This window comes from Staurois parvus, unplaced genomic scaffold (genome assembly GCF_062004578.1).
Source record: "Staurois parvus isolate SC_StPar_1 unplaced genomic scaffold, SC_StPar_1.0 ptg001087l, whole genome shotgun sequence".
NCBI lineage: Eukaryota > Metazoa > Chordata > Amphibia > Anura > Ranidae > Staurois > Staurois parvus.
Window position 1 is genome coordinate 414,827 of NW_028318883.1, and position 19,619 is coordinate 434,445.

Consider the following 19,619-nt stretch of genomic DNA (forward strand, 5'->3'; position numbering starts at 1 on the left):
TCAGTGCTGAGCGTGACCTGGCTGTCATATTGAAAGCTGGTCTAGTTCTGTGTATCTGAAGCCCCAGTTAATCTACAGCTGAGCTAAATCTGGAATTGACAGCCCAGTTCTGCTGATTAGTTGATGCAATCTGTGGTGTCAGGCTGTCAATTTTGGCAGCTGATCCAGTTCTGTGTATTAGCAATGGCTGTCCCTCCAGGAACAGCACTGGTTTATGTAAACTAGGCTCTAGGGCAGTGGTTTTCAACCTGTGGGTCGCAACCCCTTTGGGGGTCGAACAACCCCTACACAGGGGTCCCTAAGACCATCAGAAAACACATTTCCGATGTGTAAAGAGCAGCTACTGTGTAGAAAGCAGCTGCTGTGCTGAAAGCAGCAGTATTGGAGGTAAAATGACACTTATGAATTATGAGTACTGGGTAAATAATTTTATGGTTGGGGGTCACCACAACATGAGGAACTGTATTAAAGGGTCACGGTATTAGGAAGGTTGAGAACCACTGTTCTAGGGCATGTTTCTGGATGTACTGGTCTTCACATCTTGTATTGGTAGAACCTGAAACCTGCAGGGCTGAGCTGTTGGGTTGAGAGCTGAAGCTTGCTTGTGAATCAGGAGCCCCGCAAAGCTCAGCCTGATCACTATGCATTGGGAACATTGACAGCAATGTCTGATACACCAAGCTGAACCTAGCTGTCAAATAGCCATGCCAGACCGATACTCTGCAGGTCCTCAAAAAAATTGTAAGGACGAGTGCAGCGTGGAACATGTCCTGGTGTTTAGAAATGAGTGCTGTACATGGTAAAGGGTAGATTTGTAGGGACTGCATACCTAGAGAAGTGTATACAGTCCATATGAAATAAAGAGAAACAACAGAATGGGTGTTCTGTGTTTATGTAACAGTACACTGGTCAGGAACAAGTTGAAAATTCCACCTTTACAAAAATTTGCCCCAGCGGCATCCCTTATCCCCCACATTCCAGCTTCCCGCTTCTATTTACCTTGGATCGGCTGGCAACCTTGTTGTCTTTGAGCATGGAGGACTAGAGGCAGCCATATGGGGTTGGGGGGGGGGGGGGGGGCGGACATATTTATGTAAAGGTTGAGTATCCCATTAAAAGGAAAAAAAACTTTACAAACACTAAACATTCCAATTTAGTATTACACAAGTCAATGGGCGGCTGTATGTGAAATGCTTACATAAGTAAAAGGGAAAATGGGATAAATTTTTATAAGAAGCTTTTGCAAGAATAAATATTTTACATCATAAGTAAAAATAAAAAACCTTTCTGTGTGACACATTCTCTCTATATAAACCAAACACAGGTCCATTTTTTGAATGCTGTGCAGTGTCCATCTATTGGCGAAATCCCATTGAGCCAGACCAGTCATTCCTTCCAGAAGCAGCACAATACTGGTCTAAAGAGCACCTGTATAGTCATAGGATGACAGCAGCCATTTGGCACCAAGGCTGTATCTGAAAGAATGCAGCCAATGTTTTGGCTATAATGTCAATCAGGAAAGCAGATTCCACATGTGTTCAGTCCATACAAATGAAGGCTTCCCCAGGAACATTACAGGTCCTCTTCAAGAGTGCGTTCAGTTTCTGAAGCACCATCTGGCTTTGGCATAAGAAAACCTCAGCACCTGGACTTTTTACAAAAAATATATTTTTTCAGCAAGTGCATTAGCTAAATAAAATACTATGTACAGTATCTTGAAAAAATACAAAGGAAAGCTTAAACCTCAACATATTTTTATCTTTCTTAGAGGAAGATGAGTGTCCCAGTTTGTCAAAATTAATCAGTTTTGTCTTAGAATATGTACAACAATAAACGCTGAGAGTAAGGCCCAAGGATGAGGCCTAGGTAAAGCTGCAAGGCTTGGTGCATTGTCTGTAGATAATCTTTGCTTCAGGGGCTCTGTGAGCTCCCCAGAACACTGGATGAGTGGAGGCTGGTATGATGTTGGCCTTTTTTGGGGAGTCGATGGACTGGACCCATCTGTAGGCCTTTCGCCCATGTAAAGAAGGAGACGGCTATGGCTGTCTTGCTCGATTTTAAATAACTCGTATTCAGTGTGGGGGAGGCTGATGCCCAGGGTGGTACAACCTCCGGTGACTGAAATATCTTGCTCCTCTCCTATGGACCACAAACCGGCCACACCACAGCTCTTGGGTCGAGAAGTGTTCAGCATCTGTAAGATGACCTGGCTTAGTGGTTTAACCCATACTTGGTTCACTGTAAACACCAACTCTGTGCCACCCTTCACACGTTCAGAGCTGACGCCTTTAGTGTAGTAACCAGAAGCACGGAGGGCAAATGTCGGCTGCTTGCAGAGAGGGTCGGCATAATGGTAGTAGAATCCTTCCCAAGTGTAGTTATCCGCATGGAACGTTAGGTAACGAGTGAGGAAGAGTACGTTTGGACGTACTTCGCATTGACTGCTAACCCATTCACCTCGGAGATGGCCTGGAGGTTGTGGAGTGCGAGGCAAGACAGGTGGTTGGTGCTCATTGGCGTTGTATATTATCCCACAAACGTGGCACGGGTGAACGTGGTGCTGCAAATAGGACACAGGTGTAAGTAAACAGAAATCACCTTAAGCATTATTAAGAAATGATGGGAAGGTTGTGCTGTGACCTTAAATGGAACTTTACATATAGCAATTAGATAAAACAAAATGTTCTTCAGTATGGAACATACTTTCCCCATTAATGATTGTTCCTGCTTCTCCTTGCTGGAGGCTGCCATTTTGCTGAAGCCCAAAGCCCCTGAGCATCTGAAAAGCTTTAGACTGTCAGCTGATAGGCCTCTACATTTTCAGCACAGTGCCGAAAAAAATAGAGAGAAACTGAGCATGTGCAAAGCAGGGTCAGACAGTGTGTTACTGGATTTTAAACAGTATAGGCAAAAAATGTTAATTTTTTTACATAGCTTTAACTGCAAAAGGGGCCAGCCTGAAGTGATCTAGCAGGACTTAAAGTTGCATTTTAAGCAAGGTTGTAATAATGTGTGATAGGGCCCCTATGTATATGTTAACCTTCACCTTGTAAAACAACTTATTCTGTTTAAAATCGAAATGAAAGGCAAAACATTTGTGTGCATGTGTAATATATAAATATATATATGTACACACACAGTGGATATGAAAAGTATACACACACCTCTTAAAATGTCAGGTTTCTGTGATGTAAAAAAAATGAGACCAAGATTAATCGTTTCAGAACTTTTACCTTTAATGTGACCTTATAAACTGTACAATTCAGTTGAACAAGAAACTAAAATCTTTTAGGTGGAGGGAAGTAAAAATAAAAAACTACAATAATATGGTTGCATAAGTGTGCACACTCTGGGGATGTAGCTGTGCTCAGAATTAAGCATTTACATTCAAAATCATGTTAAATAGGCGTCAGTACACACCGGCCATCATTTAAAGTGCCTCTGATTAACCTCAAATAAATTTCCTGACATTTTCTTAGTCACATTCTACAGCAAAAGCCATGGTCTGCAGAGAGCTTCCAAAGCAGAGGTATCTCATTGTTAAAAGGTATCAGTCATGAGAAACGTACAAAGATTTGTTTTTCAATTGAGTTATACAGTTTATAGGTCAAATTAAAGGTAGAAAAAGTTTTGAAATTATCTTCGTCTCTTTTTTTCACAGAAACCTGACATTTTAACAGGGCTGTGTAGACTTTATATACACTGCATATACGTATATCTCATTTTAAACACTTCTCCCCCCTTTTTCACAGGACTGAGATTGAGATCTGTAGTACCTTTTGCAGGTCACAGTGCTGCGCAATGTCCTTTTTGGCTCTTTCGGTCAGTTGTTCAATTAAGCTTTGACAAATCAAAAACTGGAACCTGATTGGTTTCTATTTACAGCTACACCAGATTTTGCACTCCAATTTTAGTAAATCAACCTATACCAGGGGTCTGCAACCTTTAAGACATAAAGAGCCACTTGGACCCGTTTCCGAGAGGGAAAAAAAGACTGGGAGCCGCAAAACCATTGCAACATTTAAAACAAATCCGACACTGCATATATTGCAAAAAGCGCTCTGGTCATGAAGGGGGTTTAAGGGCCCAGTAAGCAAAGGGTTAATCAGGGCCACAGTGTATCGTCATAATCACAATCATAGCCTTAGGTCAGTGGTGGGCAACCTTTTTTTTCAACTGAGCCAAATCTCGCCAAAACCACGATTGAAATTTATTTTGAGAGCCACATTTTTAAAACTGAAAATACATCCCCCATATAGTAATTCATCCCCCATATAGTAATTCATCCCCCATAGTAATTCATCCCCCATATAGTAATTCATCCCCCATAGTAATTCATCCCCCATATAGTAATTCATCCCCCCTATAGTAATTCACCCCCCCTATAGTAATTCATCCCCCATAGTAATTCATCCCCCCTATAGTATTCATCCCCCCTATAGTAATTCATCCCCCCCTATAGTAATTCATTCCCCCCTGTGTCAATTCACTTACCTTTGCTCCGCGCGGTCCTCTCGCTGTGTTCCCGCGCCGTTCCGGTCTTCAGGGCGGACTGTGAGAGGAGAGGAGTTCGTCACGCTGCCCCGCCTACATCCTGACAGCCAATGTTTGTCCGCCGGGCCGTAGTTTGCCCATTGCTGGGCTAGCTGCAGAGTCCTGACTTTTGGGGCGGCCGCCCGAGAGGATGGAGGGGAGCGGGTGCCCGGCACACAGAAGAGCTGCATTAAAAGAGCCGCGGTTTGCCGACCACTGAGCTACGGCAACCCTATTGCCTGTCACCTGGTGGGCAGTGTGCTCCGGAGCCGCAGCAAAGGTGAAAAAGAGCCGCATGCGGCTCTGGAGCCGCGGGTTGCCGACACCCGACCTATACTGTATGTGTTTTTAACTATATGTGTTGTACTGCTTCACCCTTTCAGGGGATCAGTCCATGTTTCTCTTTGATATGGTGTAAAGAAACTATGTTTTTATGGAAGCTATGTGCTGCCTCATGGTGTACCCTTAAACTCCAATATTGTAGAGTAACATTTGTGTTTCTCTAATTGGAGATGTGGTTTGGTGTTTATATGGATGTGGTACGGTGGACATCTAATGATATTATTATTTTCCCCTCAATTCTTGTCTTGCTGACATCAAGTGAGGTGACATCTCCTAAACAGGGTGATTGGCTGATCTGTACTACACAAATAATCTATTCCAGTTTTCCTAGATTTATACAGAAATTTATACAGAAAGACACTGAACAAATGCAGCATGTGGAAGGACATTTCCCATCTTGCCCATATTATCTCAATTTCTTAGATGCAGCTGAAATCTTACCGGTTATTTTGAGGAACAAAAGACGTGTTGTACAATAAGAGAGAGCTTTTCTTATTATTTACTTTACAAAATTGAGTCTTACCCTAAAATTAAATGAGCTTAGAAAGAAAACAAATAAGTAAGAAGAACTATACAGAAATCGAAATAGATCTGCACCAGTTTTATAACTCTCCCACTGGGGTTGGCAAATTATATCCCAACTACAAAACCACCTTATTCTTGCTTTGCTATAACATTTTGTAAAATAAATTTACAAATAAAGAAGGCCACCGTGGTCAACTTACCAAAGCACTCTGTAGCGCCTGCTGGTATCCATTTGGCCGGTAGTGTGCCCTTTCCGATCGATCTGTATGAGTGTCTCCCAGAAACAACTTCTCCACCAGTCCTCCGCCCTGTTGTCCATTGTATTGTTTCTCCAATCTCACTAGACTTAACTCGTGCATAGAGAAGCTGACGGCAGCAGTGCAGTCTCTGCCCGCCTTAGCGCTGAGAAGCTCATATACCCTCCCTGGTGCCCATGTCCGCCCTGTGGATACAAAGCCAGAGCAAGTCCTGTTCATCTGAGATCTGATGTCACTCATGGCTTCCTGGCTGTAAAAAACAATCCCCACTTTTTGCAAGTGGTAATCAGCCTCGGTAGCCCCCCTTGTAATCCAGGATGCTTGGCGTAGACGCAGTTTTCCCTTGATCACCAGAGAGTAGGAGGGGTGATGACAGTGGGGGTCTGTGTAGTAGAATTGAAGAGCCTTGAACAAACGACTAGGGTAGAAGGTGTAGGACCTTGTAAGGAATTCTGGGCCTGGTCGCACTTCACATCTGTAGTCAGTAAATAATAAAAAAAAACAGTAATAACTTCATGTATAACTTGCACCGTCTTGTTTTTTGCTCTGAACTTACATTTTTTATAGACTATATTGCCAAAGGATTGGGTACACTTGACCATCACATCTACAGTATATGAGCTTTACGGACATCCCATTCCAAAACCATGGGCATTCATATAGAATTGCCCTTCTCCCAACCCACTTTCCTTTGCGGCTAAAATAGTCTCCACTCTTCTGGGAAAATGTTTAACAAGATTTTGTATCTGGGAATTTGTACCCATTCAGCCAAAAGATTTGTGTGGTCAGACACTAGTCATGGATGAGAGGACCTGGCTCACAACTGGCATTCCAATTCATCCCAAAGGCATTCAGTAGGGTTGAAGTCAGGGCTCTGAGCAGACCACTCAGGTTCCTGCACACCAAACTCCTCAAACCATGTCTTTATGGAGATGGCTTATAGCACAGGGTTACAGCTCTGCTGGAACAGAAAAGGACCTTCACCAAACTATTCTCAAGGTCAATAGGACACCATTGTCTAGGAAGATCTAAGCCTTTCTGTGATTCTCAGTTCACTATAAATCAAGTGTTGGGTTCTGGGTGATCAATATGTTATGTGGCAAGCTGTTTACTGATTCCTTGAAGTAATGCTGCTGTAATGTGTGGGGGAAACATCCTGTTGGTTAGGTTACAGTACTAGGAGCTATTCATTTTCTCACCCTGTGGAGATCCAGTGACCTTCTATGTTAGGAGGCAAGACAGCAGATATACGGGCTCCATCCTGCAGGTGGCGAAGTTGGTATTGGCATTGAGGCTCTCGGTTCAGCTTCCCAGGGGTAAGAAATTGCTCAGGAGGAACTGGAACATCCCAAAGCTTATCTCCGTAGACTAGAGCTGTGAATGAGACAAAGCATATATACTGAATCCATGTAATACCTACCGAGGACCTTGTGATAAACACCACCACAAAGAGAGCCGTTCTTCTTGGCCAGGGCAACCAGATTATAAAATGAATGTTCCCATGCTACACTAGAAACAAAGAATCAAGGCCCTGGCAGGTGGGCATCCGCTGGCTAGATATTTGACTGGCATTCATTATTGGTAATATACCCAAACCATCTCTACATTCCCTTTATAGTATAAGGGAAATACAATAGCAAACTTTTTGAGTTTTAGATGGAGAAGGGAAAACCCCAATCATTTTTTTTCCTTTTGTCACTCATCAAAGAGATTTTCCTTCACTTCCTGTCCCATAGATATAATAAAAAGCAAGCGGAGGTCTCTCCAAAGTGAGGGAAACTCCTATTTAGACAGTTGTCACCAGAGCCCCCACTGGAAGGTTTTTTTCTCCTCTTTCTGGTGACAATTAATTTGGATCCTTCCTCATTTTCAGTCCCGGTGACAATGGTCATTGAGAGAAAAAAAGGGTGAATCTCCCCAGCAGGGGCACAGCCAGCAATAAAAACCTAACTTTTCGCTGCTCTATCATAAACAAAAAACAAAAGTTTTAATTTTAGATAAACTTTAAATTTCACTGTCAAAATTTCACAGGCTATTAGCTCTGTGAGTTTCTTCCTAATTGTACTGCACTATGGCTATTGTCACTGATACTTCTTTACAATAAATGCATCCTTGCTGACATTTTCCCAGGGACATCTTGCTTTTGATCCAGCACATGTCTGTCCTCTACTTACATGGTACCATCTCATAAACAGCATACCCTATTATATCATGGGAGATATATATATCTATATATATACTGTATATATAGATAGATAGATATAAAAATATATATGTATGTGTATATATATATATATGTTTATGTATGTGTGTGTTTTTCCTTTTTTGCATTTGTTACAAGATTTAATATTTCTATATTAATATATATTTATTATATATTAATATTTATATTAATATAAATATATTAATATTTTTAGGGACAAATCTTTATATTCAAGGACTGTCCCTGGAAATCAGGGACACTGTGCACATCTGATAAATGATATTCATAGAACAGTATGCAGAAGGTCATTGTGGGTTGAATGATTCATGCTTCGTGTCTTTCTGGAACAGTCTTGCTCCCGTGTGATAAGGCAGCATTTTTCTCCTGGAGATTCAGAAAGGATTAGGGTGTCTCCGCATGGTTTAACAGGGTGCCATCCTGTCTCCAAGCCTCCAGACAAGGGTAACAGGCTCATATTGTACAGAACATGACATCACAGGAGCTGTCAAATGGCAGATCTCTGCAGCCATAAAGACATGTCATGTAGTGGTTTACAGCTGCACTTAAAGGGCCATTAAACTTAAAACACAAGTTCACTTCCATAAAAAGCCATCAATAAACACACGCAGACATGCATGTTCCCATGCATTAATAGACACTCAGTTACTTCAAATGATTTTGTCGTGATAATTAGAGCTGAGTGAATCTCATTGTCCTTAAACATTAGCACCTTAAGCCGAAGTTGGCCATACGTTGAACGCATAGGGTGACCATAAATGTCCCAATGCCACTGCTATTCCCACACTCGATACAATCCTTGGGCGAAGATGGGGCAGTTTACGCCTGATGATGAACTCTTCCAACCAGGGGTGGACTGACAACTCATGGGGCCCCTTGGGCAATAGGGGATCATGGGGCCCCTGTGTCCTTGCCCAAACTCAAAAAAGCCTATGAAAAAAGGTACCAGGGGCATCTTATGGGGCCCCCTACTGACCCCGGGCCCTCGGGCAGTGCCTGAGTTTCCAAATGGTCAGTTCACCCCTGCTTCCAACTGTGGGAACCTCTGGTTATTGCTCATGTCAACTTGGCTGATCCTTCTCCCCTCTTCAATGGAAGGAAAATGTTAACTGCACATGTACGTCTTAGGTCTGCGGCAAATTGTTTGGGAAAAAAGTGGTAGGCATTGGTACCACTGATAATGGGAAGACATATCTGTGCCAGCTTCAGATCGATCTTATGGGTAATAATGATTGGACAGGATAGAAAACATATTAGACTTCTGCCCGCCTTCATTTAACATGCATGCTCAAGGTATGTGAGCACGCGTGTTTACAAGTGCAGCTGATGCCAAAATGATTGGAGGCTGATGAGGTTGACAACCTCTGACAACCTTCTGTAGCCCTCCAATAATATAATTAGAACAGTTACAAGACCAAACCTCACTTAAATGTTTTCATGCTAAGTGCATACATTGTAAATAACACGTTCGTGTAACATTCCATTTGTTACCTTGCACCAAGATCAAAGTGTTTCCCTGACAATACCTTCATCTGCTTTCCTCTCCATTAGTGCAGCACCGTCTTTGTTCAGGAATCATCCAGGGTCAGCATATACTTCTTGGACTCAGACAGTCATATAAACCCAGGCACCTGTTCATTTTTGGCAGATATCTGACACAGATCAGCCCCTGCTGCAGCCTTTCCCCTTGTGCCTTGCTACTTGCTCTGTTCAGTGGAAGCGAGGAGACTGAGGAAATGCTTCCTCCTATCTGCAGCAGACTGGTGACATATTCTTAGCCTAGGCAAAGGTGCTAGACTAGAGCTCAAAAACTGCTTTTTTGATTATAAAAGGTGGTGCCTTTTGTTCATAGAGGTACTGCAAGGCCTACATCAAAAGTAGGCTTTGTATATAAAAATTTGGTTATATTAGGTTGATGTATTGCTGTACTTAATGTACCCCCCCCCCTCCTTTTTTAATAAATATTGGCAGTTGTTCTGCAATATTAACTCCTGATTTTAGTCCATATATTTCCAACACATTATTATGCTGTGCTCTCTGAAAATATCTGTAATATTTCATTTAACGAAATTCCTAATGTTATCTGCTGTTCTCTGGCAGCAGCTGAAATGTAAAATCAGGCTGAGGCTGGGATTGTCAATACTGTCTGCTCATATGGGAAAGCAAGGGAGAAGACTGTGTCAGGAGGTAGAGCTCAAACTTCATACAGAAATAATTACAGACTCAGAAAATAGGAGTCCTGGTTGCTTTAGTTTGAGGGAGTTATATAGCATGAAAGAACACTAACAGAACCAAGAAGTGGCTGCACAAATAAAGGACAGTGGACATTCTATGTGCATGAAAAGGTTTTTTTTACTCCTTTTTATGTCTGTTTACAGAATACACGATAGGAGACCCTGACTGTTCATATAATCTGTTTTCATCTGAGTTATTGGTTTTTGGAGTTCAGATTTGGCTGTAAAGGTTCTCCTGTACCTCGGATCAGAGCTCGACATGCTGGGAGACAACTGCTTGGCTGGAACAGTCCTGTGGTTTTCTGTTATTTTGATACCCTTGTCTTTCTAGCAGCTAATCCAAAAATTAAAATCACTTAAATTTGTTATTATTGTATTAGGTCACAGCATTCTCAGCTGCGGTCAACTTTCTTGGCCACATGTTATAAGGGTTGTAGGAAAGACGCTTCCCGACCTGGTCTCCTTGTTATTCTGAAGTTAAGGCAGAACTCAAGGCCAGTAACTAAATATCATTTTTTTAAATTCATGTGTGGACATTGTTTTGTCTGTAGCCCCCTACCGTAGTCTCCTCAGGTCACCTGCCTATTCATTAGACCAGTCTTTCTCAACCTTTTTACACTGGAGGAACCCTTGAAATAAATTTCTGGTCTCAGGGAACCCCTGCTAAAGTGAATAGTTTGAAGGTCAGTAGGAAGAATGCCTCTTACATTGGTCAGTGGAAAGAATGCCTCCTGGTTGTCAGAATGTCAGCTTAAAAGATCATTGGTGTAATGCTGATGGCTTTGCTGAGACCCAGAACTATGCAGGCACCATCAAATGGTACCTCAATCAGCCACAGCTCAAGGGATGCCTAGCAACATCTGGAGGAACCCCAGGGTTCCATAGAACCCTGGTTGAGAGTGGATGCATTAGAGCAGTGGTCTCCAAACTATGACCCTCCAGGTGTTGAGGAACTGCAAGTGCCATGAGGCCTTGCAAGACTCTGACAGCCACAGGCAAAGTTCCCAGAGGCAGAGGCATGATGGGACTTGTAGCACTTCAACAGCAGGAGGGCCATAGTTTGGAGACCCCTGCATTAGAGTATTAAAAATCATCACAACACTGCTGAGAAACTTCTTGAAGATGAATTCCAGGCATGGATATTTTTACATAGTCACACTCATCCAGCTTAGACCAGTGTAACTGTGCATAAACCATACTTGGTCGAATCCTCTGGAAGCTGGCTTTTACTGTAGTAGACACCATTATATACAGTGATGTCCACCAGCTTCTGGGTTCCATGCTGAGAGGCTGCCCTGCTGTATTGTAAACAAAGTAGCTTGCCTGTTTGGCATGAGTGCCATTTAGAAATTGCCTTGCATTCTCTCAATGAATGCAGATTGTTCTCTGATTGGATGAAGTGGAGAGGCAGGGCAGTGACATCACAATCTCCACCTCATCAATTCAGAGAAAATGCAAAGGGTTCTCAGGAAGGTACCTGTGTCAAGTGAGCAACTTGTTGTGTTCAGTAAGCAACAAGGCAGCTACTTGGCAAGGGACCCAGAAACTATTGGATATCTCTGTAACAGTGGTTCCTACTACAGTGATTTCCAGTTTCCAGCAGGATCGACCAGATCTTGTCAGTGCATAGTTACAGTAGTTCAAGGTGGACCAATGTAACTACCAGGGGCGGACTGACCATTTGGAAACTCAGGCACTGCCCGAGGGCCCGGGGTCAGTAGGGGGCCCCATAGGATGCCCCTGGTACCTTTTTCATAGGCTTTTTTGAGTTTGGACAAGGACACAGGGGCCCCATGATCCCCTATTGCCAGGGGGCCCCATGAGTTGTCAATCCGCCCCTGGTAACTACAGTATGTAAGATATCCATACCCGGAATGCATCTTTATGCTCCCTCCTAACTACCCCTCCTCCCCCAGCTCCCAGAGCCTGTAGCATGTTAGTAGTACTGGGCAATGCAATAAAGCATTACTGGTTTACAGTCCAAAAGTACCTACTCACGTCCAGGGCATTCCTGTGGGCTAATCCCCTGTTTACCTATTGTGGAATATATTGCCATAGAAGATCCATTAGAGTGCTGGTATCAACTCCCTTTAACACCCTGCTACCCCCTCCTCCCTTTTCCTTAAAGGATTATGTCTTGGAATGTCTGGAGAATTCCCCCCTCAGAAAGTGGCTACTGAAAGTTCAGCGAAATGCAATGCCATGGGTGTCACCAGGCATAGAATAAATGACAAAGCTATTAGTGCAGAATGTGTAACTCTTCCTAAATACACCACAAACTTTAAAAATGTATTAGCTGGAGTTCCTATTTAACTGTCATTTATTTAGAGGGAAAAAAATGACTTACCAAGAGAATAGACTCAATTCATGCCATTCACAATCATTATTTTAAACCACTTGACCCATTATTTTCAGCCCTCATTAACTGTCATTGGTGGAAATAACTGTCATTTTGGCAAATAATTGTTATAATTGTAAATTCAGCCTATTGTATATCCAGGGTAATACAAAAGGTTATTTTATCTGTTCTGCAACTGCTACTGGCATGCCACTGCAGTAGTGGAAACTGGAAAAATTGTATCAAATACTTACCATAATTTTCCTCTCCTGGCTCTAATCCAAGGACGCATACTTCCACATGTGTGCTGCCATGTTGGTGACAGGAAAGTCAATTATATTCAGACTTGCCCTGTAAAATGGCAGTTGGAAACTGGAAGTCTGAACTTGAAAGGTAAAGATATTTTCCAGTTCTGAAGTGTATAATGTTTTAGGCCCATGGTTAGTCAGTGGCAATGGCACTGGCAATGGTCTTGAAACTGGCTGTCCCCTATCAGATGCCGATTGAGGTAACTTAGACTTCATGTGCACGAGCAGCCCCTAAACTCGAGTTTAGGAGCTTGTGGCATTTTTTTTTTTTTCTGCCAAAGCTCTGAAACTCAACTCCATAAAAGCCTATGTGTCCATGTACACATAGGCTTTTAGCAGAGTTTAGGAGCTGCCTCGTTTAGGTGAGGTTAACCCTCCCTCTCCTGAACGCGGAAGAATCGCGTTCAGGATAGGAACGTTTTGACCACGGGAAGATGCAAAACGTGACAAAAACGCGGTACCGCGGTTGCCGCAATTTGCTTGTGATCAGGGTAGTCTCATGTACATGAAGCCTAAAGCCTTCTTATAGTACATGCATCCTGCATAGGGTTAGTGTGCACGAGCAACTGTTTGCATCTAAACTGCTGTTCTTCCCCATAAAGTGAAAGTCAAAAGCACCACAAGGCAACAAAAAAATAATTCTGAATGTGACCTGAGTCTTATGTTGTTTGCATGAACCCTTACAAAAAAACTGATCGTTGCTCATAAAAAATATCCAATGGCCCTTTAATAGCTGAGGCACATGGAACCATTTTGCAGATAAGACCATGGCTCTGCAGCTAATCTGGACCTTCCCTTTACTTTTATTCCTGCCGCTATCATCTGACTCCATTCATTGCAGAGTTGATAATCCACGCACAGCGTTTCCTTGTCCGGACTGGATGGAAAGCAGATTGTGCGCATGGTTTGTTTCTGCAGCAGACGGGAAGGCGAGAGGTCCGCGGGAGGGACAGCCTAGTCTAATTTACTGTCGCTGTGAGTACCATGGCCTAGGCTCCATCACTTCCCTCACAGGTTTAATAAATACAGATGTGTATAATCCAGGGGACTCTGCAGATGAGATGAAACATGTGTACCCGACCGGCTCTGAGTCACATGACATGGGCATCCGCTGCACTAGATGTGACACTGTCACGATTATCGCTTCACCTACACATCTGGCTTTGATCACTCACAGCCTACAAAGCCGGATAGAAGTGCATGAGGACATCTGCATCCTCTAGATGTTACATTTCAGCTGAACTCTGGAAATAATTCCAATCAAATGTTCTCATAAACAAGTGATTCCCATCAATAAGCTACTCTCTAGTTCCCTGGTCTCCTCCTCCCATGCCTGTCTCCAGGACTTCTCCAGGGCTTCCCCCATCCTCTGGAACTCCCTACCCCAATCCATCAGACTATCACCTACTCTCCTCTCCTTTAGGCGTTCCCTGAAAACCCATCTCTCCAGGGAAGCCTACCCCGCCCTCAACTAATTGCCGATCTCCTGCACTCTTCCTACCACTCCATCCCCCACAGCTATTTCCTCCTGTACCTCTATCCCCTCCCTCCTAGATTGTAAGCTCGAAAGAGCAGGGCCCTCGAACCCCTCGTGTATCGAATTGTATTGTTACTGTACCGTCTCGTGTACTGTCTCCCATTCTAATGTACAGCACTGAGCAAACTGTTGGCACTCTATAAATACTGTATAATAATAATAATATAATAATACAGAGCAAAAACAAAAAAAAAGCCATAAAAAATTTGAAGGAAAGCGTCAACTAGACAGCAATTCCTTGTCACTTAGACATGTACACAACGAAAAAATGTGTTGCGTTTTGTTTCATTAGGTTACTAATTTTGTTTGGTTGTATTTGTAACTGAATTAGTTTAGTTTTGTTTATTAGTTTTCTACCTGATTCCAATTTTATCAAATGTATTCGAAGTATTCAAATTCAAAATGAAAATATCAAATTGATCCAAATTGTGAAGAATTCTTCTATTCTATTCAAAATTCAAATTTCAGAAGACGATTATATTCATTCTGTTCTTTCCTATTCTTTTTTTTATTCAATGCTTTTCTATTCTATTCCTTAATTTTCTAATTTATTCTATTCTTTTATTTTCTATTTTATTTTATTCTGTTTTACTCTATTCTTTTCTATTCTATTATTTTTTGTTTTAATCTATTCTTTTCTATATTTGAGTTTGGAAAGATGGCTATATTTATTCTATTTTTTTTCTATTCTATTATTTTCTATTTGATTCTATTCTTTTATACTCTATTCTTTTATTTTCTATTCTATTTTACTTTATTCTTTTCCATTCTATTCTTTTCGAAATCCAAGTTTCAGAAGACGGCTATATTCTAACACTGCTACACATTATCTTTGAAGGAAATCGGCAACAGCCAGCAATATGGTTATAGTTTGAATGTGTTTTTGAATTTGTATTTGTTTTTAAATTTGATTCGAATTTGTTTCAAATTTCAGCCAAAATGTCGTATCTTTTTTTGGATTCGTTTAACTTCTTTACTATTGTAATTTGAATTCAGATCCCAATCTCCAAATAAGGAACATTTTGTCCGAATTTTGATTCGAAACAAAATGAACCGCAAATGTTCATTGTCAATTTTTTCTCATAGGACTTAAAACCTCTCTAAAATCGCAGGTGTACTTTGAGCTCTAGGCAGGAGCGGACTGACCATTTCGAAACTCGGGCACTGCTGAGGGCCGGGGTCAGTAGGGGGCCCCATGAGATGCCCCTGGTACCTTTTTCATAGGCTTTTTTGAGCTTGGGCAAGGACACAGGGGCCCCATGATCCCCTATTGCCCAGGAGCCCCATGAGTTGTCAGTCCGCCCCTGGTTCTAGTAGATGGGAGTTAATTTCCTGAATTTCATAGGTGTTTGAAGCACATGGGTCCGCAGATTCTCCTTTACTTCAATGGTATGGATGACATTTCTCAGTCTGTAGACACATAGAAATACGTATATACTGCTGGAACCACACAGAAAGGCACCAACATCCCTGCCATTTTGAAGGGTCAGTTCACCTTCACCAAAAAACTGCCTATAAGAAACGTCTGTAGATAAAAACAAACTGTAAAGCTCTGATTAAAGTTAAATGATACCCTTCCTACAGATGTAGGCCATTTACAAACCTCCCAAAGCCTAACTGGGATACTCCCAGGACGTTGCTAGGACGTTGCTAAGTGAGTCCTAGTCGATACTGCTCACCTCCACCATCACAGGGAAAGGAATGCTACTGATGCTATTTTGGAGGTAAAACTATATTCTTAGGGCCCCCAGAAGCTTCCCCATGCGCCTCTCACCCTCCAACTGCCTACCTAAACAAGGGCATGCAGCCACTCAGGGACGGACGCACGTGGAAACAAAAATGATACCCCCTCATCGTGTTTGAGTGTTTGGTGGGCATTACCATTGCTGAACATGACCAATTCAAGCACATGGGGCCGTGCTGTGTGCAATGCATGTGACTGCAGCTCAGTGGGTTGGCATTTTCAGAGTTAAAATAGGGGGTGAGGAGGCGACATCACTTTTCATGGAGGTGGCAGATCTGCAAGCCCTAAAAGCCACAAGGACTCCAGGAGTGGCTCTAGCAGAGAGTATATTGATTGCTGGTGGGATGCTGAAACTGAAGGACGGATAGAGGTGGGAATCCATCTGATTTTCATTTCATTGCTACTGTTCTTCTCTTGCACATGGTACTGATGTTTGAGCATCAGCGTTTGTGGGCGTAATGTCATACATTTGATTTGCGCGCATTTATTCAAATATTAGTGCGCATTCACGCATGTGTGTACCTGCACAAAATACTGACTAAGAGTTTTCTATTTGTTTTTCAAGGATGCGCGGTGCTTGTTTATGTGGCTGCGCATGTTCAAGAATGGGCAGTGGTTGTTTATATGGCTGCACGTGTTCAAGGATGCGCAGTGCTTGTTTATGTGGCTGCACATGTTCAAGGATGCGCGGTGCTTGTTTATGTGGCTGCGCGTGTTCAAGGATGCGCAGTGCTTGTTTATGTGGCTGCACATGTTCAAGGATGCGCGGTGCTTGTTTATGTGGCTGCGCGTGTTCAAGGATGCGCGGTGCTTGTTTATGTGGCTGCACGTGTTCAAGGATGCGCGGTGCTTGTTTATGTGGCTGCGCGTGTTCAAGGATGCGCGGTGCTTGTTTATGTGGCTGCGCGTGTTCAAGGATGCGCGGTGCTTGTTTATGTGGCTGCGCATGTTCAAGAATGGGCAGTGGTTGTTTATATGGCTGCACGTGTTCAAGGATGCGCAGTGCTTGTTTATGTGGCTGCACATGTTCAAGGATGCGCGGTGCTTGTTTATGTGGCTGCGCGTGTTCAAGGATGCGCAGTGCTTGTTTATGTGGCTGCACATGTTCAAGGATGCGCGGTGCTTGTTTATGTGGCTGCGCGTGTTCAAGGATGCGCGGTGCTTGTTTATGTGGCTGCACGTGTTCAAGGATGCGCGGTGCTTGTTTATGTGGCTGCGCGTGTTCAAGGATGCGCGGTGCTTGTTTATGTGGCTGCGCGTGTTCAAGGATGCGCGGTGCTTGTTTATGTGGCTGCGCGTGTTCAAGGATGCGCGGTGCTTGTTTATGTGGCTGCACGTGTTCAAGGATGCGCGGTGCTTGTTTATGTGGCTGCACGTGTTCAAGGATGCGCGGTGCTTGTTTATGTGGCTGCGCGTGTTCAAGGATGTGTGGTGCTTGTTTATGTGGCTGCACGTGTTCAAGGATGCGCGGTGCTTGTTTATGTGGCTGCCCTTGTTCAAGGATGCGCAGTGCTTGTTTTCGTAACTGTGCGTATTCAAGGATGCACAATGTTTGTTTACGTGCCTGTGCGTTTTCAAGGATGCGTAGTGCTTATTTACCTGCCTTTGCGTATTTAAGGATGCGCAGCCCTTGTTTACGTCCCTGTGCGTTTTCAAGGATGTGCGGTGCTTGTTTTCATGGCTGTGCATATTCAAGGATGCGTGGTGCTTGTTTACTTGCCTGTGCAAATTTAAGGATGCGCAGCGTTTGTTTACGTGCCTGTGCGTATTCAAGGATGCACAGCATTTGTTTATGTGGCTGTGCGTATTCCAAGATGCGCATCACTTGTTTTCATGGCAGTGCGTGTTTAAGGATGCGCATCATTTGTTTTCATGGCTGTTCGTATTCAAGGATGCGCAGTTTGTTTACATGCCTGTGCGTATTCAAGGAAAAGCAGCGTTTGTTTACATGCCTGCACGTATTCAAGGATGTGCAGCGTTTGTTTACATGCTTCTGCGTATTCAAGGATGCTCATCGTTTGTTTTCATGGCTGTGCGTATTCAAGCATGCCCAGCGCTTGTTTACGCTCCTGCGTGTATTTAAGGATACGCCTTGGTTGTTTATGCTCATGTTTGTACAGGCACATTGTAAACAATGGGCTGCATGTTATATTAGTTAAACAAATGCTGTACTGAGCTTTTTCAAGCTGCAGTTTGCAAGAGGTCTAATAGATTTAGTAGACTTTGGACACCTTATATTAAGACTATACTATAATTATACCATGCTTATAATCCCTCCCAAAATGGCTGCCGTTCTACAGACACTTCCAGCCTGAATGATAGCTCTTTATACTCCCTCTAGTGGCCGGAGGTCCGGGAATACAGGACTGAAATCACCATGGATACAAGTTGTCTGTTGCACAACACGCACAGCGCCGCTTAACGACAAAGTGGCTCTACACATTAAACGTACCTTACATTTTAACCAATCGACGAGCAGTGCTGGCAAACAGCGGGAGCAGCGAAGACCCACCAGCGCGTTCCTCAGCTGGCCAATCAGGGAGCAGCAGTGATGCGCTGCTCGTTCCTCATAGGTCAAAACCTGTTAGTCTTCCAGCGCAGCTGTATGTTTGTGAGGAGCGGGAAAAGCGGCTGAGGTGAGGCGAGGAGCCGCCTGAGCCTGGCTGGTGAGTGACAGAGCTGAGGGGGGTGTCATTGGGAAAGGAAGGGGCAGGTGACACGTACCTTCCCTTCATGGTTTGCTGTGATAATGGCTTCCAAAAATAAAGAATGTATTTATATAAAGAAGTACTTACCTCTGTCAGCTCTTATGCTCTGTTCACACCTGTGCGGTTTGCGTTTGATTCATTTCTGCAGTGCGTTTTGTGTTTTTCATGGTTTTTCTTTACTTGTTGCTGGGCAGATTAAGACAACAAACGCATAAAATGCGTCAAAAACGCATCAAAAAAGTACTACATGCTTTTCTGCAGCGTCTCCATTGAAGTCTATAGAACCAAAAATGTAACGTTTTGTGTTGTAACCCCTTGCCCACCCGGCATCCCCCCCCCCCTTCCTGCCCAGGACAATTTACAGATTCCAGCGCTATCGCACTTTGACAATTGCGTGGTCATGCAACACTGTACCCATATGACATTTTTATCATTTTTTCACACACATAGAGCTTTCTTTTGGTGGTATTTAGTCGTCGCTGGGGGTTTATTTTTTGTGAACAAAAAAAGAGCAAAACATTTGGAAAAAAAAGTTTCTTTGTTTCTATTATAAAGTCTTGTAAACAGGTAATTTTTCTCCTTCACTGATCTGCGTTGATGAGGCGGCACTGATAGGCAGCACTGATGAGGTGGCACGGATAGGCAGCACTGATGAGGTGGCACGGATAGGCAGCACTGATGGGCACGGATAGGCAGCACTGATGAGGTGGCATGGACAGGCAGCACTGACGAGGTGGCATGGACAGGCAGCACTGATGAGGTGGCACGGATAGGCAGCACTGATGAGGTGGCACGGATAGGCAGCACTGATGAGGTGGCACGGACAGGCAGCACTGATGAGGTGGCATGGACAGGCAGCACTGATGAGGTGG

General features: G+C 43.3%; 1 protein-coding gene across 1 annotated transcript in view; it reads right to left on the reverse strand.

Moving 5' to 3' along the window:
* Positions 1–876: 876 nt before the first annotated feature.
* Positions 877–19,619, reverse strand: part of APCDD1L (APC down-regulated 1 like) — a 60,222-nt gene continuing 41,479 nt past the window's right edge. Inside the window, exons 2-4 of the mRNA XM_089658633.1 lie at positions 6,857–7,031; positions 5,601–6,132; positions 877–2,560 (exon numbers count right to left, since the gene is read on the reverse strand). Of these exons, the coding sequence (XP_089514759.1) occupies positions 1,802–2,560; positions 5,601–6,132; positions 6,857–7,031 (1,466 nt within the window). The 3' untranslated portion in view covers positions 877–1,801. The remainder of the gene's footprint in view (positions 2,561–5,600; positions 6,133–6,856; positions 7,032–19,619) is intronic.